General features: G+C 46.6%; 1 protein-coding gene across 1 annotated transcript; it reads left to right on the top strand.

Moving 5' to 3' along the window:
• Positions 1–9,846: 9,846 nt before the first annotated feature.
• Positions 9,847–21,558, top strand: LOC132889954 (probable ATP-dependent RNA helicase DDX4). The gene is made up of 3 exons (XM_060926758.1): positions 9,847–9,854; positions 12,725–13,266; positions 21,194–21,558. Exons 1-3 carry the CDS (start codon positions 9,847–9,849, stop codon positions 21,556–21,558), a joined length of 915 nt encoding a protein of 304 aa, XP_060782741.1.
• The last annotated feature ends 595 nt before the right edge of the window (positions 21,559–22,153 follow it).

Genomic DNA, 22,153 nt, shown 5'->3' with positions numbered 1-22,153 from the left:
AATTCTCCACACATTCTCTATTGGGGACAGAGGGGATATGCCCTCTTCTTTCACAGCCATGCCTTTGTAATGTGTGCAGAATGTAGTTTTGCATTGTCTTGTTGAACTCTCCCTGGAAAAAATATCGTCTTGAAGGAGGTATATGCTGCTCCAAAATCTCGGTGTACTTTTCTGCATTAATGCTCCATCACAGAAGTGTAAGTTACCTTTGCCAAGGGCACTGACATAACCCCATACCATGACACACCCTGGCTTTTGGACTTGTTGCTGGTAACAGTCTAGATGGTCCTTTTCATCTTTGGTCCAGAGTACAATACACATCTGACCACAAGACATGTTTCCACTGTGTGATGGTCCATCCCAGATGCATCCGTGCCCAGAGAAGTCCATGGCACTTCTGGACACAGTTAACATAAGGCTTCCTTTGTGCATAGTAAAGTTCTGACTTGTGTTTGTGGATGTAACTCTGTATTGTAGCTTGATAAAAGTTTGCCAAAGTAATCCTGGGCCCATGTGGTTCTATCAGTTATAGATGAATGATGGTTCTTGATACAGTGAGGGATCAGAGATCACAGGTGTTCAGATTAGGCTTGAGCCCTTTGCCCGTTATGCACCAAAATTCCTCCAGATTCCTTGAATTGTTTAATGATATTATTCACCGTAGAGGGTGAAATATCCAAATCCCTTCCTATCTTTCGTTGAGGAACATTGTTTTTCAATAATTTCAATAATCTTCTCATACATTTATTGACAAACTAGAGATCCTCAGCCCATCTTTATTCCTCAAAGACTAGGCCTTTCCTGGATACTGATTTTGTACCAAATCATGATTAAAATCAGTTGTTGACATCACCTGTTTCAAATCACATAATTATTTAACTGTTTAACCTCATTATTAGCCATATATATATATATATATATATATATATATATATATATATATATATATACACAGCAAGAAGGTCCTGGGTTCAAGCCCAGCGGCCTACGAGGGCCTTTCTGTGTGGAGTTTGCGTGTTCTCCCTGTGTCTGCGTGGGTTTCCTCTGGGTGCTCCAGTTTCCCCCACAGTCCAAAGGCATGCAGGTTAGGCTAATTGGTGGCTCTAAATTGACCGTGAACGTGAGTGTGAATGGTTGTGTCTATGTGTCAGCCCTGTGATGACCTGGCGACTTGTCCAGGGTGTACCCCGCCTTTCGCCCGTAGTCAGCTGGGATAGGCTCCAGCTTGCCTGCGACCCTGTAGAAGGATAAAGCGGCTAGAGATAATGCGATGATATATATATATATATATATAAAATTATCTCTAGCCGCTTTATCCTGTTCTACAGGGTCGCAGGCAAGCTGGATCCTATCCCAGCTGACTATGGGCAAGAGGCAGGGTATACCCTGGACAAGTCGCCAGGTCATCACAGGGCTGACACATAGACACAGACAACCATTCACACCTACGGTCAATTTAGAGTCACCAATTAACCTAACCTGCATGTCTTTGGGGGAAACCGGAGCACCCGGAGGAAACCCACGCGGACATGGGGAGAACATGCAAGCTTCGCACAGAAAGGCCCTTGCCGGCCATGGGACTCGAACCCGGACCTTCTTGTTGTGAGGTGACAGCGCTAACCACTACACCACCATGCCGCCCCATATATATATATATATATATATATCTCACTCACTGGCTGAGTTCCAAATTGCACTATGCTCCCTAGACAAGTGCTCTACAAAGAGCCTAGTTACTTACTTACTTACGCCTACTGCCCAATTTTGGGCATAGGCCACGAACAAGTACTCTCCAGTCATCACGATCCTGGGTGATCTTTTCCAGTTGTCCCCATGTATAGCCAGACCTCTTCACATCTGCATCTAGTTCACGGCGCCAGCTGTTTCTTGGCCTGCCCCTCTTCCTTCTCCCTTGTGGCTTCCAGAAGAGGGCCTGTCTTGCGGTGTTTGATGCAGGTTTGCGAAGGGTATGGCCAATACACTTCCATCTTCTTTGGAGGATCTCTTCTTCTACAGGCTGTTGTCCTGTTTGGCGCCACAGCTCCAGGTTATTGATGGTATTTGGCCAGTATACTCTTAGGATCTGCCTGAGGCAGGTATTGATGAAGGCCTGGATTTTATTCATGGTGTTGGCCGTTGTCCTCCAGGTCTCTGCACCATACAGAAGTATAGGCTTTACCATGGAGTTAAACATCCTGATTTTGATGTTGCGTGGCAATTCCGACGATCCCCAGACATTCATCAGCTGGTGGAAAGCTGCCCTTGCCTTTCCAATCCGTACCTTTACATCAGCATCGGTCCCACCCATTTTGTCCACTACGCTTCCAAGATAGGTGAAACTCTCCACTTCTTCTATTACTTCTCCCTCTATCCTGATTGGGGTTGTGTTGTTATTGTTTACTTTAAGGATCTTGCTCTTCCCTTGGTGTATAATGAGGCCAAGACATGCTGAGTAAGTTGCTATGGTTGTGGTTTTCTCCTGCATTTGTTGATGGGTGTGAGAAAGAAGTACCAGGTCGTCAGCAAAGTCAAGGTCCTCCAGTTGCAACCAAGGTGTCCATTGGACGCCATTCCTCTTTTGGGCAGTTGATGTCTTCATTACCCAGTCTATCGCCAACAGGAAAAGAAAGGGTGATAATAGGCATCCTTGTCTAACTCCTGTCCTTACATGAAAGGCTTCTGTGAGATGTTGGCCATGAACCACTCTGCAGGTCATTCCCTCATACGAGTTCCTGATGATGTTGGTTATCTTTTCTGGCACCCCATAGTGCCTCAGTAGTCTCCAGATAGTCTGTCTATCTATACTGTCAAATGCCTTCTCATAATCAATAAAATTTACATACAAAGGTGAGTTCCACTCCAAGGATTGCTCCAGGATAATCCTTAATGTTGTTATTTGGTCTGTGCAGGATCTGTTCTTCCTGAATCCTGCTTGTTGTTCTCGGAAATGTGGGTCGACCATTTCTTTCATCCTGTTTAGGAGGACTCTGTTGAAGATTTTGGCTGGGGTTGAGAGCAATGTTATCCCTCTGTAGTTGGAGCAGGAGCTAAGGTCCCCCTTCTTTGATGGCCTTATACATTTCTTCCTTTGATGGAACATCACAAGCAATAGGGAGATCACAGCTGGCTGGCTGGATATTTATTGGGTTTGGTGGAGAAGGCCTATTCAAGAGTTCCTTAAAATGCTCTACCCATCTCCTCTTTTGTTGTTCTAGCCCTGGAATACTTTTCCCATCTCTGTCCTTCACTGGCCTCTCTGGTTGGTTAAATTTACCTGAGAGCTTTTTGATGTTGGCATACAGCTCCCTCATGTTGCCCTTTTGGGCTGCGTCTTCTGCCTCGGATGCCAGGGTTTCCATGTATCTTCTCTTGTCTGCTCTTAAACCCTTCTTAACTATTCTGTTTGCTTTTGTATATTCTTCTTTGGCCTTAACTTTCCTAGCACGCGTGCGGCTGTTGTTCATATCTGCTTTCTTCCTTTTCCTCTCCTGTATGTTTTTTAACGTCTCCGCTGAGATCCATTCTTTATGTCCCTGCTTCTTGTAACCCAGCACTTCTTGGCATGTTGATGTTACTGCCTCTTTAATACTCTGCCACTTTTCATCTACCGTCTTTTCTTCAGCCTGTTGTTGTAGGATCTGGGCCTTTTTTGAGAGTGTAGTTTTAAATTGTTCTAGCCTGTCTGTTTCCTTCAGGGCGGTGGTGTCGTACCTCTGGCTCTGACTGGATTGTCCTGTCCAGTTTCGCTTCAGCTTGAGTTTTATGCAGGCGCTCAGTAGATGGTGGTCCGATGCAACGTCCGCTCCCCTTTTGACCCATACATCTTCCAATGATTTTCTGAACCTTTTTCCAATGCAGACATGGTCAATCTGATTTTCGGTCCTGAGGTCTGGTGACACCCAGGTAGCCTTGTGTATCCGCTTGTGTTGGAAGAAGCTCCCCCCAATGACAAGGTTTGTAGTGGCACACAAGTTGGCAAATCTCTCCCCATTCTCATTCATTTCCCCCAAGCCTTCTTTTCCCATTATTCCTTCGAACCCTTGGTTGTTTTTACCGATCTTGGCGTTGAAGTCACCCATGGCGACAATGATGTTTCTTCTTGGCCGCGCCTGGATTATGGTCTGTAGCCTGTTATAGAAATCCTCTTTGATGTTCTCATCGCTCTCATTGGTTGGGGCATAACACTGGATGACATCCAAGTTGATTTTCCTGTTGGTTGTGCTGAAGTAGGCCGTGATGATACGTGGGCCATGTGCCTCCCATCCAATGAGAGCTCTTTGGGCTAGAGGTCTGCGCGGGTCGGATTTTTCAGTCCCGCTCCCGCCCGCGCCCGCATTGTGCAGTCCCACTCCCGCCCGCGCCCGCAAAGAATTATGATTTTCAGTCCCGCTCCCGCCCGCGCCCACAAAAAAATTATGATTTTCAGTCCCGCTCCCGCCCGCAAATCCCGCATGATGCAGACGTTCGCGTTATTTCTGAGGAAAGTTCTTGTCTTGACACAGCGTGATGGTGCCCCGCCCCCTACTTTGAGTGGATTCGAGCATAAATATCTACAGCTCACGTTTGTTATTGTTTACCTTGTTTCTGAATTCAGCATGTAGTATCTCTAATAATAATAATTAGTGCCGTGAAATGATTAAAATATTTAATCGCAAATCACACATTTTTATCACATGAGAAACCATTGTAATTCTCTGATCAGCATAAAAAAGTGAATGGGCTTGCTTTGTACCAATGTTTTTTTTTTTTTTTATTGCAAAGCAAAGCTAGTAAAAGAAATGAGTTGATTTCCTGCTTGCGTTAGTCTACAACTTTAATCAGAGAGACATGTTACACAGTGACGGTAGGCTTGACTCAATGCTATCCCAGAAATCCTTCCTGTAATATGCAAATTTGGCCACCTCTGATTGGACAGCCAAATTTGCATATTACAGGAAGGATTTCTGGGATAGCATTGAGTCGAGCCTACCGTCACTGTGTAACCTGTCTCTCTGGTTAAAGTTGTAGACTAATGCAACAAGTAAATCAATTCACTCATCTTTCTCTTGCTAGTTGGGTGTAAACTGCAAGTCATTAGAGTGATCAAACATAATACATAATTTCTACCTGAACAATTTTGATCATTTATGGCAACTTTTTAAGATCATCCAATCAGAGTGCTAACAGCGAATCACATGACCACCTGAGTGAGAACTTCTGAAATTTTCAACAAAGATGGCAGTGTCTCCAGCAGTGGAGCAAAGAAAATGAAAGAGAGACAACTTATATCTTTTTATGTCGATATGTTATGTTATGTGTAAACTCAAAGTGTCGAATTTACCTCATCAAAATGCTTAGAAAACCAACAGACATCTATTTTTTATGTGTTCAGGTTGTAGTTAAGACATTGGTTTATTTTTTTCAGCTAAGTGTAAACTGCCGTTTGCTAATCACTGCTCCATAGAGATTGAATGGGATTTAGCGAACTAGCAGTGGTTTTTGCTAGCATAGTTAGTTAGCTGAAAGTTATCGCAAGTTATGTAGGGATGATATTAGCTCTCTTGCGTCAAGTTAAAAACGTTGGGCAGCTCATGATTTGTTTTGTGAGTTGTAATAGAAATTGTCGAACTTATTGTCTGATCTAATTCACATCCAGAGCATGATTACTTGTGGAACCCAAGGGTGAAACAGTCCAAACTTCGGAATGTAAAAAAGAAAGTCTTTCAGGAGCTCTGTCAACCCCTTATCCTCCTCAGCAGCATCTCCTGGTCCATGCCCCTTTTTCTTTTTTTGCTGAGATGAGAATTAAACGATGATGTTTTTGTGATTTATGTGTTAGTTTTTAGTTATAGCATATGTGATTTTTTTGGCAACATTGCCAAAAAAGTTGCCCCGTGTATCATCACCTTAATTCTCAATAATTTACTGGACTGAAATTAATTTACCCAAACTGATAATTATTTAGAAGATCACAGCTTTTAGCCTTTACTGGCTGAATTCCAAAGCGCAAGTGTGACAGCAGGGGCATAGCCAAGCAGCAGTCTGTGAATGGAGGGTGGGGTCTGGGAAGGTAAGTGGCTAAGTCATTCCACCTGCTGTCAATTGTGTGTGTGTGTGTGTGTTTGTTATAGGGATGGAGCATAAAAGGAGAGAGCAGAGAAAGGGAGCTCTCTCCCTGACCACAATACATGTGTGAGTGAGTGAGAAAGAAAGAAAGCTGAAAAGCTAAATAAAGTGGTTTGTGTAACATTAACTCTTGCCTGCCGTGCTTCTATGCTCCACCCACATCAGAAATTGTTACAGCGGTGCTGAAACCCAGGAGCACAGAATGGAGTCCTCTCCATTTGAAGAGCTCATCCTTGCCCTTGCTACCGCCCAGCAGAACCAGCATCAAGCGCTGATCACTCTCCGGAAGGAGCAGCAGCAACGCTTCGAAGCCTTGATGCTGGCCCAGCAGGAAGATCACCAGGCGTTCCGGCACCTGCTCATGTCAGCAGGGCCGTCGGCCACCGCTGCCTCCACCCTCACGAAGATGGGACCGCAGGATGATCCGGAAGCATTCCTCACTCTCTTCAAGCAAGCAGCCGAGATGTGGGGGTGGCTGCTAGAGCAGTGCGCGGTGCACCTCCTCCCGCTCCTGACTGGCGAGGCGCAGCTCGCAGCGCAGCAGCTCCCCGCTGACAGCCGACTCGTCTATGCTGACCTAACAAAACCATTCTGCAGTGGCTTGGCTGCTCCCCAGAGCAACATCGTCAGCGCTTCCAGATGCTGGCACTGGAGGAGGTCGGCCGGCCATTTGCATTCGGCCAGCAACTCTGGGACGCCTGCCAGCGGTGGCTGAGGGTGGAAGACTCCGATGCTGACAAGATCATCGATCTGGTGGCACTGGAGCAGTTTATCTCTCAACTTCCGGAAGGAACGGCGGAATGGGTCCAGTGTCACTGCCTGGTATCGCTGGAATGAGCCATTGAGCTGGCAGAGGACCATCTGGAGGAGGCTCTGACAGCAGGCAGATGAGGTGACTCCCCTTGCTTCTCTTCTCTCTCTCCCTCTCTCTCTCCTGTCTCTTGTCCCCCTCTCCACCCCATTCCCCTGCCACGGAGGTGGCAGCTGGCTCCTCCCCAGCCGGCCCGTCACACCCATGGTGTCCTCCCATCTCTCTCTTCTGTGTCTGTGTTGTCTCCCCCTCAGGTGAGTGACACCCTTTACACCAGTGCAGAGGGAAAGCCTGGGCCAGTGTGCTGGTGCGGCGGGGAATCGGAGCATCTCCAGAGTCAGAGCTCCACAAGGGAAGTGGGTGCTGTAATCCGGATCCCCAATGTGCAAGAAACCACCCCCGATCGGGCCGGAACGTATCGCATACCAGTGAGCATTCAAGCGGATGCATATCATGCTTTGGTGGATTCCGGTTGTAATCAGACCTCAATTCACCAGCGCTTGGTGCAAGGTGAGACATTGGGGAGAGCACAAGCGGTGAAAGTATTGTGTGTGCACGGGGATGTAGACACTCTCTAGTGTCTGTCCATATTCTATTCTGGGGCCAAACGCATAGAATAAAGGTGGCGGTTAGTCCTCGTCTTACCCACTCGTTGATTTTGGGTACTGATTGGCCAGGATTTAAAAAAAATAATGGAATATTTAACACGTAGTGGGTCCTGCCCTAGTAGGTCACAGGAAGATCCCGGTGTGGCATTGGCTGGAGAAGCTGTCACAGAGCCGTCTACATAAACACCGCATCAGAGTAAGGAGCAGCCTGCTCCTCCTCCCTCTCTCGGGGATTCCCTTAGGGATTTCCTATTAGAGCAGTCATGAGATGAGACTCTGTGGTATGCGTTTGACCAAGTGAGAGTAATCGATGGTCAAACTCTTCAGCCAAGCGCAACACCAACCTTCCCCTATTTTGCCATTATTAAAGATAGATTGTACTGAGTGACACAGGACACTCAAACTAAGGAACAAATAACCCAGTTGTTAATCCTAAAGAGCCGTAGGGAACTCGTATTCCATGCGGCTCACTTTACTTCCATGGCTGGACACTTGGGGCAAGACAAAACACTAGCCCAAATAATGGCCCAGTTCTATTGGCCAGGGATTCGTGGGAATGTCCATCGGTGGTGTGCGGCATGCAGTGAATGCCAATTAGTAAATCCCGCGGCCACTCCAAGAGCGCCGTTGCATGCTCTTCCTCTAATCGAGACCCCATTTGAGCAAACTGGGATGATCTCGTCGGGCCAGTAGATTGGTCAGCATGGGGATATTGCTTTATTTTAGTTCTAGTGGACTATGCAACGTGATATCCAGAAGCAGTGCCTCTCTGCAATATCTCAGCACGCAGTATTGCGGAAGCGCTCTTCTGCTTTATCTCTCGGGTCAGGATTCCGAAAGAAATCCTGACAGACCAAGGCACTTTGTTTATATCACGCACACTGTGTGAGCGTATGGGTTACTGGGATTAAGTCTATCCGCACCAGTGTCTATCACCCACAAACAGATGGCTTAGTAGAGTGATTTAACCAGACACTCAAAAACATAATCCGGAAATTTGTAAGTGAAGATGCGCGTAATTGGGATAAGTGGCTCAAGCCCCTGTTTTTAGCAGTACGAGAGGTCCTGCAGCCTCCACAGGGTTTTCTCCCTTTGAATTATTATATGGGCGTAAGCCACGTGGCATTCTGGATGTGCTGTGGGAAAATTGGGAGGAGGGACCTTCACCTAGTAAAAATGAAATCCAGTACTTTTTTGACCTGCGCGCAAAACTCCACACCCTCATGCACCTAACCCAGGAGAATTTGCGGCAGGCACAAGAATGTCAAAGCTGGCTGTATGACAGGGGCACGCGCCTTAGAGAGTTCATGCTGGGAGACAAAGTGCTCGTATTATTGCCCACGTCGAGTTCTAAATTAGTCGCCAAGTGGCAAGGGACCTTTGAGGTCACACGGCGAGTCGGGGATGTCGACTATGAGGTGAAGCGAACGGATAAGGGCAGGGCACTGCAAGTCTACCACCTCAACTTTTTAAAACACTGGAATGAGGGGGTCCCCATGGTGTTGGCATCGGTAGTCCCAGGGAAGGTGGAGCTGGGGCCAGAGGTAAAAAAGATAACATCTTGGACCACTCCGGTCCCTTGTGGAGACCACCTCTCGCCAGCCCAACTCACGGAGGTAGCCAAGTTACAGAAGGAATTTTTCGACGTGTTCTCACCCCTTCCGGGTCGTACCCACGTCATAGAACACCACATCGAAACGCCCCCGGGGGTGGTAGTGCATAGCCACCCTTACCGCTTGCCCAAACACAAGAAAAAGGTGGTTCAGGACAAACTCAAGGCTATGCTTGAAATAGGCATAATTGAGGAGTCCCACAGTGACTGGAGCAGCCCAGTGGTCCTGGTTCCCAAGACCGACGGGTTGGTCCGGTTCTGTGTGGACTATAGAAAGGTCAACGTGGTGTCTAAATTTGACGCATACTCAATGCCTCGCATTGATGAGTTGCTTGATCGGTTAGGCGCTGCTCACTTTTATTTGACACTGGATCTAACAAAGGGATATTGGCAGATCCCCTTGACTCTATCCTGAGAGAAAATGGCCTTTTCCACACCGTTTGGTTTATACCAATTTGTCATGCTCCCTTTTGGGTTATTTGGGGCATCCGCTATGTTCCAGCATCTTATGGACAGGGTCCTCCACCCTCACGCTGCCTACGCGGCCACCTATCTAGATGACATAATAATCTACAGTCATGATTGGCCGTGGCACTTGGAACACCTGAGGGCTGTTCTAAAGTCACTGGGGTGAGCGGGCCTCACGGCTAACCTGAAAAAGTGTGTGATTGGGCGGGTGGAAGTATGGTATCTGAGGTTCCACTTGGGTCATGCGCAGGTATGTCCTCAAATTAACAAGACTGCAGCGATTGCGGCCTGCCTGAGGCCCAAGACCAAAAAGGAGGTGAGGCGGTTCTTGGGGCTGGCTATTATCATAGGTTTCTACCTGATTATTCAGACGTCACCAGCCCACTAACTGACCTCACTAAAAAGGGGGCTCCAGATCTGGTCCAGTGGACGGAGCAGTGCCAACAGGTCTTCTCTGAGGTAAAAACTGCACTGTGTGGGGGGCCACTTTTACACTCTCCTGACTTCTCTGTCCCCTTTATTTTGCAGACTGATGCATCAGACAGAGGACTGGGGGCCGTTTTGTCCCAGGAGGTGGAGGGCGAGGAGCGCCTCATGCTGTACATCAGCCAAAAGCTGTCGATGCGCGAAAGCAAGTACAGCACAATTGAAAAGGAGTGTCTTGCCATCAAGTGGGTGGTCCTCGCCCTCCGGTACTACCTGCTGGGGTGCCCTTTCACTCTCTGTTTGGACCATGCGCACCTCCAGTGGCTCCACCGCATGAAGGATGCCAATGCGCGGACCACCCGTTGGTATCTTGCTCTCCAGCCATTTAAGTTCGAGGTGATCCACAGGCTGGGGGCACAGATGGTGGTGGCGGGCTTCCTGTCCTGTCAAGTGGGGGGGTGAGTCAGCTTCAGGCCGGATGGCTCCCTGGCCTGAGTCGGTGTTGCAATCGTTTAAGGTGGGTGTACCACAGAAGCACGGCAGGCCAGAACTGAGTTCTCAAACTCTTTATTTTAGCTTTTCAGCTGTTATTTTACTACTCTTCCAGTCACACACACACAAATGTTCTGGTTGGGCAGAGCTCTCCTCCTCTGCTCCCTCTCTCCTTTTTATAGGGTGTGGTCACTGGGGAAGACACACAAACACAGGTTAACTAACATCAGGTGTAGTGATTCTGCCACTTACCTTCCCTGACTCCGCCCTCCGTTCACAGACCGACGCTTGACCACGCCCCCGCTGCCACATACCCCCACTGCCTGACTCAGGCCGGCAAGCCATCCAGCCTGCAGCCAACTCCCCCCCCATGACGGGAGAGGAAATCTGCCACGACCATCTGCACCCCCAGCCTGTGGATCACCTTGAACTTAAACGGCTGGAGTGCCAGATACCAACGGGTGATCCGTGCATTGGCATCCTTCATGTGGTGGAGCCACTGGAGGGGTGCGTGGTCCGAACAAAGGGTGAAAGGGCATCCCAGTAGGTAGTAGCAGAGGGCGAGGACTGCCCACTTGATGGCAAGGCACTCCTTCTCTATAGTGCTGTAGCGGCCCTCACGCACTGACAGCTTTCTGCTGATGTACAGCACTGGGCAGTCCTCCCCCTCCACCTCCTGGGACAGAACAGCCCCCAGCCCCCTGTCTGACGCATCCGTCTGCAAAACAAAGGGGAGAGTGAAGTCAGGGGAGTGTAATAGTGGCCCCCCACACAGTGCAGCCTTTACCTCAGAGAAAGCCCACTGGCATTGCTCCGTCCACTGGACCGGATCTGGTGTCCCCTTTTTAGTGAGATCAGTCAGCGGGCTGGTGACATCCAAATAATTAGGTATAAACCTACGATAGTAGCCAGCCAGCCCCAGGAACTGTCTCACCCCCTTTTTGGTCTTGGGCCTCAGGCAGGCCGCAATTGCTGCCGTCTTATTAATTTGGGGATGCACCTGCCCATTGCCCAAGTGGAAGCCCAGATACAGTACTTCCACCCGCCCAATCACACACTTCTTCGGGTTGGCTGTGAGACCCGCTCGCCTCAGCGACCTAAGGACGGCCCTTAGGTGTTGTACATGCCGCGGCCAGTCATTACTATAGATAATAATGTCGTTGAGGTATGCGGCTGCATAGGCAGCATGGGGGCGGAGGACCCTATCCATAAGCCGCTGGAACGTAGCGGGCACCCCAAACAGCCTAAAAGAAAGTGTGACAAACTGGTGTAAGCCAAACGGTGTGGAAAAAGCCGTTTTCTCCCAGGATAATGGAGTCAAGGGGATCTGCCAATATCCCTTTGTCAAATCCAGTGTCGAATAAAAATGAGCTGTGCCTAGTCGATCAAGCAACTCGTCAATACGAGGCATTGGGTATGCATCGAATTTAGACACCGCGTTGACTTTTCTGTAGTCCACACAGAACTGGACCGACCCATCAGCCTTGGGAACCAAGACCACCGGGCTGCTCCAGTCACTGTGGGACTCCTCGACGATGCCCATGTCGAGCATGGCCTCGAGTTCTTCCCGAACCACCTTTTTTTGTGTTCAGGCAGTCTGTAAGGGTGGCTGTGCACTACCACCCCCGGGGGCGTCTCAATGTGGTGTTCTATGAGGTAGGTGCGGCTGGGCAGGGGCGAGAATACATCAGAAAATTCTGTCTGCAACTGGGCGACCTCCGTGAGTTGGGTCGGAGAGAGGTGGTCTCCACAGGGGACCGGAGCGGTGGGCGATGTCAATTTTACTTTTTGAACCTCCGGCCCCAGCTCCGCATTCTCTGGAACCACCAACACCAACGCCATGGGGACCTCCTCGTTCCAAAATTTTAACAGATTGAGGTGGTAAATCTGTAACGCCCCACCCCTGTCCATTTGCCGCACCTCATAGTCAACGTCCCTGACTCGCTGTGTGACCTCAAAGGGTCCTTGCCACTTGGCAATCAATTTGGAGCTCGACGTGGGCAACAGCACGAGCACTTTATCTCCCGGTGCAAACTCCCTAAGGTGTGTGCCCCTGTCGTACAGGCGGATTTGCCATTCTTGGGCCTGCTGCAAATTCTCCTGGGTTAGGTGTGTGAGTGTGTAGAGTTTTGCCCGCAGGTCAATAACGTATTGAATTTCATTTTTGCTTGGGGAAGGTCCCTCCTCCCAATTTTCCTGCAGCACATCATTCAAGTCACAGTACTTGAAGAAGCAGCATCTGCTGGATCTGCTAAAGACTACAGGGACCCAGAGGACAATGGTCTTTGTTGAAACCAAAAGAAGTGCAGATTTCATTGCAACATTTCTCTTTCAGGAAAAAGTACCCACTACTAGCATCCATGGCGATCGGGAGCAGGGAGAGCGGGAGAAAGCTCTCAGCGACTTTCGCACAGGCCAGTGTCCTGTCCTGGTAGCTACTTCTGTCACTGCTCGAGGACTAGACATTGAGCATGTCCAGCATGTGGTGAACTTTGACCTACCAAAAACCATTGACGAGTACGTGCACCACATTGGGAGAACAGGCCGTTGTGGAAACACAGGAAAAGCCATGTCCTTTTTTGACCCAGAGCCTGATACTCCTCTAGCTTATTCTCTGGTCAAAGTCCTATCAGGGGCACAGCAGGAAGTTCCTTCATGGCTGGAGGAAATTGCATTCAATGCACATGGCACCACAGGGTTCAACCCACGTTGGAATGTGTTTGCTTCCAGTGACACTCGCAGGGGTCGATTTTTCCAGAAGAACCGGACACACACACACAAACGTTCTGGTTGGGCAGAGCTCTCCTCCTCTGCTCTCTCTCTCCTTTTTATAGGGCATGGTCACTGGGGAAGACACACAAACACAGGTTAACTAATATCAGGTATAGTGATTCTGCCACTTACCTTCCCTGACTCCGCCCTCCGTTCACAGACTGATGCTTGACCACGCCCCCACTGCCACAGTCGGGTATTTGGGATATGTGGCAGTGGGGGCGTGGCCAAGCAGCAATCTGTGAATGGAGAGCAGGGTTGGGGAAGGTAAGTGGCTAAGTCATTCCACCTGCTGTCAATTGTGTGTGTGTGTGTGTGTGTGTGTTACAGGGATGGAGCATAAAAGGAGAGAGAGAGCAGAGAAAGGGAGCTCTCTCCCCAACCACAACACATGTGAGTGAGTGAGTGAGAGAGAGAGAGAGAGAGAGAGAGAGAAAGAAAGAAAGCTGAAAAGCTAAATAAAGTGGTTTGTGTAACATTAACTCTCACCTGCTGTGCTTCTGTGCTCCACCCACATCAGGAATTGTTACAGCAAGTAAAATTCATTGTGCATATAAGCCATTATCTCACACTCTTTGAAATAGATGGATTTGAAACTCAGCCAGTGAGTCAGACAGCTTCACTCTGATTGACTAACATCCAACTCTGTCATCCACAGCCATGAAAAACAATTAGCCAGTCAGGGCAAAGCTGTTTACATGTTTAAATTTAAAGGCACAACCACAAAATCAGCTTGTTTTATACGCAAGTATTGTTTATACCATGCTAAAACAGCTTGAGAAAAAAGAACTAAGGTGTTTTTTCAATAAACAACCTTTCAAAACAAACTTTACGAAAGCATATCCTTTTCCTACAGTGGTGCTTGAAAGTTTGTGAGCCCTTTAGAATTTTCTATATTTCTGCATAAATATGACCTAAAACATCAAATTTTCACGCAAGTCCAAAAAGTAGATAAAGAGAACCCAGTTAAACAAATGAGACAAAAATATTATACTTGGTCATTTATTTATTGAGGAAAATGATCCAATATTACATATCTGTGAGTGGCAAAAGTATGTGTACCTTTGCTTTCAGTATCTGGTGTGACCCTGTTGTGCAGCAATAACTGCAACTAAACGTTTGCGGTAACTGTTGATCACTCCTGCACACCAGCTTGGAGGAATTTTAGCCCATTCCTCCATACAGAACAGCTTCAACTCTGGGATGTTGGTGGGCTTCCTCACATGAACTGCTCGCTTCAGGTCCTTCCACAACATTTTGATTGGATTAAGGTCAGGACTTTGACTTGGCAATTCCAAAACATTAACTTTATTCTTCTTTAACCATTCTTTGGTAGAACGACTTGTGTGCTTAGGGTCGTTGTCTTGCTGCATGACCCACCTTCTCTTGAGATTCAGTTCATGGACAGATGTCCTGACATTTTCCTTTAGAATTCGCTGGTGTAATTCAGAATTCATTGTTCCATCAATGATGGCAAGCTGTCCTGGCCCAGATGCAGCAAAACAGGCCCAAACCATGATACTACCACCACCATGTTTCACAGATGGGATAAGGTCCTTATGCTGGAATGCAGTGTTTTCCTTTCTCCAAACATAATGCTTCTCATTTAAACCAAAAAAATTCTATTTTGGTCTCATCCGTCCACAAAACATTTTTCCAATAGCCTTCTGGCTTGTCCACATGATCTTTAGCAAACTGCAGATGAGCAGCAATGTTCTTTGTTTGAGAGCAATGGCTTTCTCCTTGCAACCCTGCCATGCATACCATTGTTGTTCAGTGTTCTCCTGATGGTGGACTCATGAACATTAGCCAATGTGAGAGAGGCCTTCAGTTGCTTAGAAGTTACCCTGGGGTCCTTTGTGACCTTGCCGACTATTACACACCTTGCTCTTGGAGTGATCTTTGTTGGTCGACCGCTCCTGGGGAGGGTAACAATGGTCTTGAATTTCCTCCATTTGTACACAATCTGTCTGACTGTGGATTGGTGGAGTCCAAACTCTTTAGAGATGGTTTTGTAACCTTTTCCAGCCTGATGAGCATCAACAACGCTTTTTCTGAGGTCCTCAGAAATCTCCTTTGTTCGTGCCATGATACACTTCCACAAACAAGTGTTGTGAAGATCAGACATTTATAGATCCCTGTTCTTTAAATAAAACAGGGTGTCCACAAACACCTGATTTTCATCCCATTGATTGAAAACACCTGACTCTAATTTCACTTTCAAATTAACTGCTAATCCTAGAGGTTCACATACTTTTGCCACTCACAGATATGTAATATTGGACCATTTTCATCAATAAATAAATGACCAAGTACAATATTTTTGTCTCATTTGTTTAACTGGGTTTTCTTTATCTACTTTTAGGACTTGTGTGAAAATCTGATGATGTTTTAGATCATATTTATGCAGAAATATAGAAAATTCTAAAAGGTTCACAAACTTTCAAGCACCACTGTACATGACAATGTGCCCTCTAAGGTGTTCTTACTGTAGATAAAATGTGATAAGGAGCAACTACATGCCAGAAATCAAAAGTGCCTTAAAAAGTGCCCTCATAGCTGATTTTTCAATTGAGTATATGTCATGAAATGCCCTCTAAGTGGGAGAAAATGGGATGAAGTGCCCTATAGGCTTTTCCTACATGCAAGGAAATATGATATCATACCATCTAGGTGACCCTCCAGTGGAGAATGTGATGAAGTGCCCTCAAGGTGCCACTACAGTAGATAAAATGTGAGAAAAAGTGCCCACTAGAGTATTTTATGTGTGAGAAAATAAGATGAGGTGCCCTCTAGGATACCCTATATGTGAGACAATGAGACAAAGTGGCCTCAAGAGTGCCATTACAGTGGATAAAATGTGAGAAAAGTGCCCTCTAGAGAATCCTATATGTGAGAAAATGAAATGAAGTGCCCTGTAGGGAACCCTACATTTGAGAAAATGAAATGAAGTGCACTCAAGTTGTGATTCTAGTAGATTAAATGTGAGAAAAGTGCCCTCTAGAGGACCCTATGTGTGAGAAAATGAAATGGAGTGCACTATAGGGAACCCCACATTTGAGAAAATGAGATTAAGTGCCCTCAAGGGTGCCATTACAGTAGATAAAATGTGAGAAAAGTATCCTCTAGGGTACCCTATGTGTGAGAAAATGAGATGAAGTGCCCTCTCCGGTGCCATGACATGTACGAAAATGAGATGAAGTGCCCTCAAGGGTGCCATTGCAGGAGATAAAACATGAGAAAAATGCCCTCTAGAGAACCCTATATGTGAGAAAATGAAATTAAGTGCCTTCTAGTGGACGCTACATTTGAGAAAATTAGATTAAGTGCCCTCAAGGGTGCCATTACAGTAGATAAAATGTGAGAAAAGTGCCCTCTAGAGTACCCCATATGTGAGAAAATGAGATGAAGTGCCCTCTTTGGTGCCATGACATGCGAGAAAATGAAATAAAGTGCCCTCAAGGGTGCCATTGCAGGAGATAAAACATGAGAAAAATGCCCTCTAGAGAACCCTATATGTGAGAACATGAAATGAAGTGCCCTCTAGGGGATGCTACATTTGAGAAAATGAGATTAAGTGCCCTCAAGGGTGCCATTACAGAAGATAAAATGTGAGAAATGTGCCCTCTAGAGTATCTCATGTGTGAGAAAATGAGATGAAGTGCCCTGTCTGGTGCCATGACGTGAGAAAATGAGATGAAGTGCCCTCAAGGGTGCCATTACAATAGATAAAACATGAGAAAGGTGCCCTCTAGGTTTCCAGGAGATGCAAGAATACGTGATTAAGTGCCCTCAAGGATGCCATGACATGCAAGAAAATTAGATGAATTGCCCTCTAGAGAGCCATGATATGTGGGGTTTGTCCTCATAACCATCCACTCAGTAATCCTACCCCTCTTCATTCATCACCCTTGTTTCGGGTTAATTTGTCAGATCTCTCACTCTCAAATTTATTCAAACTGGAATACAAAATGGAGTTTATGAGTCTGATAGGCTGCTGACTCACAGGCCTCAGACTTCCACCCTTTCCTTTCCTTTCTTCCCCATACACACTTGTACACAATGAATGTACACATAAGTGGTGCAGTGTGCAGTTCACACGACTACACACTGGAAAATATTACTGGAAAAATACAACCAAATTCCAACAGTAATGAGCTGTTTTTCCAAAATACAATAAAATACTGTAAAATCTGATGCTTTTTTGGAGACAAACAAGATTGACCCCTAACAGCAGGCTACTGTAAAACTTGATGGTACAATGTAGTATTTTCTTTTTGCAGTAAGACAGTGAGCCATATGCAACCATCGACTTTCACTTATCATCATTCATCCTTCTTTCTTGAAACCAACAAAAAAGGTAAACAACATCATAATGAGAAATTAAAATTACATTTGTGAAATCTGGTTACCTAATTGCTTGATAAAAAAAAATTCAGCTGCTCAACAGTCCGTGGTAACCACTGTCTGATTCTCCTCTTCATGATGTGCCATACATTCTCAATAGGAGACAGATATGGATTGGCAGCAGGCCAGTCAATTGCATGCACTCTGCATCTACAAAGCCACCCATGCAGAATGAAGTCTGGCATTGTCCTGCTCAAATTAGCATGGACTTCCTGGGAAGAGACGTTGCCTTGCTGAATATGTCTCTAAAATCCCAATATATTAATGGTACCTTCACCAACATGGAACTCACCCATGCCATGTGCACTGATGCCCCCTGTACCATCACAGAGGCTGGATTTTGCACCTTTCTCTGATAACAAACTGGATGGTCGTGGTCACCTTTGGCACTAAGAAGTCGACGTCCAGTTTTCCTGAAAACAAGCTGAAATGTGGACACATCTGACCACAGCACACGTTTCCACTGTCTTTCAGTCCATCTGAGATGAGTTCAGGCCCAGAGAAATCTGCAGCATTTCTGCATAGAATTGATGAATGGCTTCCTCCTTATGTAATAGAGTTTCAGGTTGCATTTCTGGATGCAATTATGTATTTAATTTTATGTTCTGCCCTTTTGGAGGCAATAAACACACTACTACTACTACTTTGTGAGTGAATTATGGGTCGTTTTGAAGTAGCAAATTCCAAAATAAACAACCAAACAAAAAAAAAACTAGCATTACATAATAGGAGTGCAGGATTTATTTGTAGTGTCTAAACATCCAACATTTTCCAGCCTTTGGACAGAAACAATAAGTCAGTCTTACTGTATGATAATAAATCAGGACTATTGCATTCCACAACCAAAAACAAAGCAAATAAAATTATTAAAAAAAACCCCTCACCTCATTACGTATCTTCATACCATTTATCAGAGGACATGCGAAAGTCAGTGTATGTTAATGCCTTCCTGATAATGTCACTCTTCATTTGTTTGCTGTTCTCCAAGACTCAAGACGTCCTTACTCACATCATCTGACCTTGAAGAGCCTAAGACTGAAACATAAACCACATAACTTAATTAGTATACAAAACAATTTCTGTTGACGGCATCGTAGACGTATTATAACCACAGGCAATTCAAGATCAAGCCCTTGTTTTTCAGATGCATCTGAATCAGATCAGATGTAAGCACTGCACAAATGTAGAGCCGTGTCTCACAAACACAGGGGTTGGACACAGCTGAAGCTTGGGCCAGCTGAAATCACAGCAAAGCTTGATATAAATGTCACATAAGACTGTGAGACACTGATTAAACAGCCAGATTGGTTTTTTTTCCCCCTGGAGTACCAAATGCACAAATCTACAGGTTTCATAATTAATTCTGATATTATTTTCATCCATCATCTGTAGCCGCTTATCCTGTACAGGATTACGGGCAAGCTGGAGCCTCTCCCAGCTGACTATGGGCGAAAGGCGGGATACACCCTGGACAAGTCACTAGGTCATCACAGAGCTAACACATAGAGTCAAACAACCATTCCCACTCACATTCACACCTACGGTCAATTTAGAACCACCATTTAGCCTAACCTGCATGTCTTTGGACTGTGGGGGAAACTGGAGCAACTGGAGGAAACGCACGTGGACAACAGGCAAACTCCACACAGAAAGGTCCACGTCGGCCACTGGGCTTGAACCCAGGACCTTCTTGCTGTGAGGCGACAGTGCTAACCACTACACCACCGTACCGCCCATATTATTTTCAATAGAATATAAAATGTTCTGTATACACTTGCCGGCCACTTTATTAGGAACACCAGTCCATCTGGCTCAAACCAACACCCATGCCACAGTGAAAGTCACTATTTGAGATCACAGTTTTTCCCATTCTGATGTTTGAGCATTGTGAATATTAACTTAAATTCTTGATTTGTATCTGCATGATTTTATGCATTGTGCTGCTGTCAAGAGATCGGCTGATTAGAGAACTGCATAAAACAGCAGGTGGATGGACGGGTGTTCCTAATAAAGTGAACAGCAAGTGTAACTAATGCGCTGACAGGATGTAGTCTTCCCATGAGCCGTTTGTGTGTGTTCTTAATAATGAAGCTTGATTTATTATATTTTAAGCAACACCACATGGCAGGTGGAAGGAAGAGTAAGTTCTAACTTGATAATATGGCGGCACATGCACACGCTGAGGCTTCTCTCTCTCCTGAAAAAATGATGTTTTCATGTTCTTTGTCCTGTGAGTTGCAGTGTTTTTGTATGTCTTCATCTTGTCTACATGTCTCGAAGCGCACATACAGCCGTGAGTTCCTGCTTGATATTGGTAGAACCACATTTTTAGAGCTAAACTCTGAACACAGAGAAGAGCTACGAGTCTGCAGTCTGCTCAGGAGGCCGGCACCATCACCGACCCCCACTCCTTCATTTCGCCCACAGTGGAAGCGCCACAAGTGGCACGAGAGGAAGCAGAAGAGGGGTAAGTGCGGAGGTTTCCAAGCTAGGCTAGTGGCTAGCCCACACAAGCCGGCCATTCCCACCATGGTACTGGCTAATGTATGCCCTTTGGACAATAAACTGGATTACATACATCTACTAGTATCAGCTCAGAAGACAGTGAGAGACTGTTGTGTTTTTGTGTTCATGGAAACATGGCTCAACAACAACGTCCTAGACCATGCCATTCAGCTCGAGTGGCTAACATGCTATCAAGCAGACAGAAGCGCACATACAGCCATGAGTTCCTGCTTGATATTGGTAGAACCACATTTTTAGAGCTAAACTCTGAACACAGAGAAGAGCTATGAGTCTGCGGTCTGCTCAGGAGGCTGGCACCATCACTGACCCCCACTCCTTCATCTCGCCCACAGTGGAAGCGCCACAAGTGGCAAGAGAGGAAGCAGAAGAGGGGTAAGTGCGGAGGTTTCTGAGCTAGGCTAGTGGCTAGCCCACACAAGCCCACCCATTCCCACCATGATACTGTCTAATGTATGCCCTTTGGACAATCAGCTGGATTACATACGTCTACTAGTATCAACTCAGAAGATAGTGAGAGACTGTTGTGTTTTTGTGTTCATGGAAACATGGCTCAACAACAATGTCCTAGACCATGCCATTCAGCTCGAGTGGCTAACATGCTATCAAGCAGACAGAAGCTTACCACTGAAGGAGGTAAGACCTGTGGCGGGGGGCTCTGTGTTTATATCAATGATGCCTGGTGTCACAATGCTGCTGTGGTCCGCAAACACTGCTCACCGTTAGTGGAGTTTATGGTTATTAAGTGCTGACCATTCTATCTAACAAGAGAATTTACAGCCATTATAATCATTGCTGTTTATATCCCTCCGAGCTCCAATAACAACAATAGGAGTGAAGCACTGAATGAACTGTATCGGCACATCAGTGAGCAGCAGACAGCCCACCCAGATGCTTTTCTCATCTTGGCTGGTGATTTCAATCATGCAAATCTAAAGAGCGTGTTTCCCAAGACATATCAACACATAGACTTTTTAATATGGGGAAACAACACACTGGACCAAGTCTACACCACCCTGAGAGGAGCTTACAAGGCCCTTTTCCTCCCGCACATCGGCGCCTCTGACCACATCACTCTTATGCGAATGCCAGCATACAGACCACTGGTCAAAGTCATCAAACCAGTTCGCAAGCAGGTACGAGTGTGGCTGGAAGGGTCTTCAGAGGCACTTCAGGACTGTTTTAACACCACAGATTGGAATGTATTTAAAAAAGCTGCTACGTACCACAACATCACAGATCTCCAGGAGTACACAGATACTGTCTCTGCCTACATCACCAAGTGTATTGATGATGTAACTGACCTCAAGACCATCACTGTTCAGGCCAATTAGAAGCCATGGCTGACAGGAGAGGTCTATAGGCTCCTGAAGGCTAGAAATGCTGCCTTCACAGCAGGCGATCAGGTGGGCCTGAGGACAGCTAGAAACAACCTGTCCCGGGGCATCAGAAAGGCTAAGAGGCAGTACTCCAGGAGGATAGCTCATCGCTTCAGTGACAGCAGAGATACACAGAGCCTGTGGCAGGGGATACAGACCATCACAGATTACAAGCCCCCCCCCCCCCCCCCCCCCCCCCGCAGACCTGTGATAGCACCACCTCTAGGCTGAATGAGCTGAATGACTTCTTCGCTTGGTTTGAGGCATACAACAGCATGCCCGCACAGAAATCCTTTCCCCCTCCTGGTGACTAGGTGCTGACGCTGTCCCCAGTCAGTGTGAGGAGATCATTCAGCAGAATCAACGCTCAGAATGCCCCTGGGCCTGACAACATACCTGGTCATGTGCTGAGGGACTATGCGGGGGAACTCGCAGTTGTCTTCACAGACATCTTTAACATCTTGCTGAGTCAGGCCATTGTCCCTACATGCTTCAAAGCGCCCACCACCATCCCTGTCCCTAAGAAAGCGTCGCCCTCCTGTTTCAATGA

The sequence above is a fragment of the Neoarius graeffei genome, chromosome 8 (assembly GCF_027579695.1).
Source record: "Neoarius graeffei isolate fNeoGra1 chromosome 8, fNeoGra1.pri, whole genome shotgun sequence".
Taxonomy (NCBI): Eukaryota; Metazoa; Chordata; class Actinopteri; order Siluriformes; family Ariidae; genus Neoarius; species Neoarius graeffei.
This window is presented reverse-complemented; position numbering and strand designations above follow the sequence as displayed.